This window comes from Diaphorina citri, unplaced genomic scaffold, assembly GCF_000475195.1.
Source record: "Diaphorina citri unplaced genomic scaffold, Diaci psyllid genome assembly version 1.1 scaffold58, whole genome shotgun sequence".
Classification (NCBI taxonomy): domain Eukaryota; kingdom Metazoa; phylum Arthropoda; class Insecta; order Hemiptera; family Psyllidae; genus Diaphorina; species Diaphorina citri.
In genome coordinates, this window is record NW_007377495.1 from 141,352 (window position 1) to 146,058 (window position 4,707).

Here is a 4,707-nt window from a genome sequence, read left to right on the forward strand (position 1 = left end):
TTGTATTATCATTTCACCTTCCTTCGAAGGCGCCGTCGTTTATGTAGCGTAAAGTGTTCAAGATACCAAGTTAATGTCGTTTTTTTTTTTTTTTTTTTTTGTTTTTTTTATATTGTCCTGTTTTCCGCAAGTGGCCTGCGTTGTGTTGCTAAATTGTGTAAAAGGTCTGTTTCACAGGTCTCCTAGCTAAGAAAGCCGTAGAAGCGGGTCTTAGTGTGGCTCCGTATATCAAAACCTCTCTATCCCCCGGTTCTGGTGTGGTCACCTATTATCTACGAGAGAGTCAGGTCATTGAGCCTCTGAATCAACTTGGATTTGATGTGGTGGGCTTCGGATGTATGACCTGTATTGGAAACAGTGGACCTCTGGATCCCCCTATTGTCGATGCCATTGAAAAGGTGAGATTTTTTTTCGTCTTCTTCTTCTTCTTCTTCTTCTTTTTTAATTACTTTATTGCATGGCATAGGTAATGGCTATCTGTAAAGAAGAGATGAGAACTGTTCAGGAAAGAAAGTCGAGCAAAGAAGAAGAGGTAGACCTAGGAAAAGTGGGACAGTTGGGTAAGATTAAGAAAGGATTTACTGGAAAAGGGCTTAGACTTAGAAGTACCGAATGGATAAATAGAACTGACTAAAAAAAGGGTGACTAAAAACACCGACCCCGTAAACGGGAAAAGGTAAAGAAGCAGAAGCAATGATCCTTTTTTGCAGAATGAAGGGACATTTCAGTAGTTCTTTTCATTAAGGGACTTATCAATAGGGCTTTTCAGAATAAAAGAGACTTTTCAGTCACGGACGATAAACAAGGCACAAAATCATTGTTTCAGAACGAACTGGTAGTGGCTGGCGTACTCTCAGGGAACCGAAACTTCGAAGGTCGAATTCATCCAAACACAAGGGCCAACTATTTGGCTTCCCCCCTACTGGTTATAGCATATGCACTGGCTGGTACCGTGGACATTGACTTTGAGAAAGAACCAATCGGTAAGAGAGTAGCCCTTTCCTTTTCCAAGGTCATTTAACGCTCATATGAGACTTTTAATGGGCCAAAACATGTTTATTGGTACTCTTTATTGTTTATACATAGTTTTAATACCAAAGGCTTCCGTGACCGAGTGGATATCGCACTAGGCTTGCACGGTTAAAGTCCCTGGTTCGATTCCTAGCAGGGTCGAAGTTTTTTCGGCTCTGTGCTTAAAGTTCGGGGTGCCTCGTGAGGACAGTTGAGTAGCTACTTTAATCAAGTAGTGACCAGTGTTGGCATTTCATCACCAAGTTCAGTAGAATAAGCAAGGTATATTCTATTCGATCTCCAAATTCCAGGAACGAACAAGCAAGGAGCACCCGTATTCCTGCGTGACATTTGGCCTTCCCGGTCCGAAATCCACGCCGTAGAGAAGCAACATGTCATTCCTGCTATGTTCCGGGAAGTGTACGCTCGCATTGAGAATGGATCAAACAGCTGGAGAGCACTACAGGTAAAATATTGAATACCTAAGTCTATTGTAAATTGTAACCGTGTGTTTGAAATATTTGCAATCGAAAATAATTATGAGTTCCTCTTTTTTTTCGATGGTGGGATTCAAACACAGGACCGTCTGCATGGCAAGCTATCACCAGGCTAACCCGTCCCCCATTTTTCCAGGCGCCAGAAGGTCAACTGTACCCCTGGGATCTATCCAGCACCTACATCAAGCGACCTCCATTTTTCGACGGCATGGGTCGTGACGTCACTCCAGGCGATAGGGTAATAGAACAAGCCAGAGTGTTGCTACTATTGGGTGATTCAGTGACAACAGATCATATCAGCCCAGCTGGAAGTATAGCGAGAACCAGCGCAGCTGCCAAGTTCTTGGCTTCCAAAGGGTGAGTAACTGAAAGTTGTGTTTCACCCTCAACTTATTGTTTTATTACTTACAAATTTGCATTAGATGTTTTCTTCAAATTGGATTGATCCTAAGGGCAAAGTAAATCTAGACTTTTAACAAATGGAGTGTTTATCCTAAACAGATAAGCTTTGAAAGTTGTGTTTCACCCTCAACTTATTGTTTTATTACTTACAAATTTGCATCAGATGTTTTCTTCAAATTGGATTGATCCTAAGGGCAAAGTAAATCTAGACTTTTAACAAATGGAGTGTTTATCCTAAACAGATAAGCTTCGTTCTAGGAACGGCTGACTTTCTCTTATTCTGTCCTTCTCTTTTCGATTTCGGAACGATAAGACCTCTGTTGTTACAGTTCCCTCCATCAAACCTCTTGAAAAAAAAACTGACCATCGAAAATTTCTTCCGATTATATTACTTCCCTTCCTATAGGATAAGGAAAGTAAAAATCTAACAATCCACGTGTTTTCTCACAGGCTAAGTCCCCCGGATTTCAACTCCTACGGCTCCAGGCGCGGTAATGATGATGTCATGGTGAGGGGCACATTCGCCAACATTCGCATTGTCAACAAGTTGGTGTCCAAGCCTGGCCCTAAGACCGTGCATTTCCCCAGCTTGGAAGAGGTGATGATAAACCCCGTTTTATTTCACTTATCTGTTATCTCCATGGCCGAGTGGGTATCTAGGCTTGCATACCGGAGACTCAGGGTTCGATTCCCAAAAGGGTTGAAGTTTTTTCCAGCTCCAGATTTTGAAGCTGGTCCCTCAGTGATGCACCCTGGCTGGCTCTGGCCGACATTTATGAAAGGATATACATTATACATACCTACTAACCCAGATTTCAGATTCTCATCTTTAGCCATCGAAAAAATATTCAGGGGTTCCAAGACTTTTTGAACACTGTATATTTTATAGGTAGAGATTACAAGAATTGCTCTTGATATTATTGTTTATTTTTTAAAATTTTAATGAATTTTATTTGTTTTTTAGGGAGGACAAATTTAATTACCATCGTACCCTTCTTATTTCAGATGCACATATTTGATGTGGCAGAGAAATACAAGACTGAAGGAGTTCCCGTTATTATCATAGTAGGCAAGGAATATGGACAGGGCTCATCCCGAGACTCTGAATGGAGATCCTCAGAAGATCAATCCCATCTGTCCATCAGATTTGGTCATCGATCATTCCGTACAGGTTGACTTCTCACGCTCGTAAGTCTCTCACACGCACAGACATACATACGCACGGACGTATTATCTCTCTCTTTAAAGTGGAGTCAGCTCCCATGGTGTAGTGGTCACTGCGCTCGCCTTGCATGCCCGAGACCCGGGTTCGGTTCTCGAATTGGTCAAAAATTTGTTCATACAAATTATTGATTCCGTGTCTGGCTGAACAGCGCGGCCCACTCAGCCTCGTGAGGAAAATGAGTGGTTACGTATAACATAAATGCGCACAGCGACCAGTGCCAGTATGCTAGGTAAACATATTAGGTGTTGAGATTTCGGATTATTGAGATATTTGGAAAATCCTACAATGCTGGTATTACTCTTTCTCTTTTCAGATCAAGCGCATTAGAGAAGAACGAGAACATTGAATTCCAGAGGAATGGAGAGAGATTCAAGTTTCTCAAGGTTTGTAAATTCATATTATTGTTTTAGAGGTTTGATAGAAGGAACTGCAACTGCCAAGGTCTTATCGTCCCGAAATCGAAGAGAGAAGGAAGACAGGATAGGAGAAAGTCAGTCGTTCCGGGAATTAACCTTATCCGTTCAGGATAAAATCTGGCCCGGGCGGGAATCGAATTCGCGACCTAGCGCTCATAAGCAGACGCTACCAACCAAGCTAAATTCTTGTTCATTTGATGGGACACATACTACGGCATGGACATGCTACGAAACAGAACACACGGGTCTAATGTAACTGTTTCATTGATACGAAATAAAATCACAATTAAATATTCATACTCTTTTACTATTGTTTCAGTGGGGAGCCAAAGCATTTCGCAACATGTTGATCGTGCCACCTGGTTCAGGCATTGTGCACCAGGTGAATCTGGAGTATCTGGCACGTGTTGTATTCACAGATGGGGACACCCTGTATCCGGATTCTGTGGTGGGAACAGATTCACACACTACGATGATCAATGGGCTTGGTGTGGTGGGATGGGGGGTGGGAGGTGAGTAGTATGTTCTCAACCCTCGGGTTCGATCCCCAGTGTCAGCAATATATTTTCACTCAAATTTTGTGATGGAAAAAAAACTCTACCTATTGTCCTTTTTCGTCCTGTTTCATGCATATCATACCATACGACTACGAGGTCGGCGTTTTTCGTCAGCTTCCCAATCAGCCCTAACTAGGGTGATTGCTTTGGGCTGACATTTGGTTTTGGCTACAAATTTTACGAGTGGATGCCCTTCGCATTCAACCTTTACTTACTATTTCTTAAACAAGGGAAATTCAGGCCGGTATATTCCCTGTTTGAAGTCCCCCAGCCAGACAAAAATGCAAAATACATATATGTCATACCATGCGACTAATTCAACAATATAATTAGATCTAATGATGATTATTTTAATTTTACTACAGGCATTGAAGCAGAGGCAGTCATGTTGGGGCAGGCTATCTCTCTACTACTACCAGAAGTTATTGGATACAAGATTGAGGGCAAACTGAGCCAATATGTGACCTCCACTGATCTGGTGCTTACTATAACCAAGGTAAGCCCTTCTAAATCTTGTGTTAGATTCCACTCAAATTCAAGATATTAGACATATCAGCAGATGAAGATGGAGTGTCATAAATCTTGATGGTTATGATTCT

General features: G+C 41.9%; 1 protein-coding gene across 1 annotated transcript in view; it reads left to right on the top strand.

Moving 5' to 3' along the window:
- The window catches only part of LOC108253550 (cytoplasmic aconitate hydratase-like), a 13,182-nt gene extending 9,287 nt beyond the window's left edge, over window positions 1–3,895 (top strand). Inside the window, exons 7-14 of the mRNA XM_026829812.1 lie at window positions 178–398; window positions 827–983; window positions 1,323–1,477; window positions 1,645–1,865; window positions 2,361–2,508; window positions 2,916–3,098; window positions 3,449–3,518; window positions 3,871–3,895. Of these exons, the coding sequence (XP_026685613.1) occupies window positions 178–398; window positions 827–983; window positions 1,323–1,477; window positions 1,645–1,865; window positions 2,361–2,508; window positions 2,916–3,086 (1,073 nt within the window). The 3' untranslated portion in view covers window positions 3,087–3,098; window positions 3,449–3,518; window positions 3,871–3,895. The remainder of the gene's footprint in view (window positions 1–177; window positions 399–826; window positions 984–1,322; window positions 1,478–1,644; window positions 1,866–2,360; window positions 2,509–2,915; window positions 3,099–3,448; window positions 3,519–3,870) is intronic.
- The last annotated feature ends 812 nt before the right edge of the window (window positions 3,896–4,707 follow it).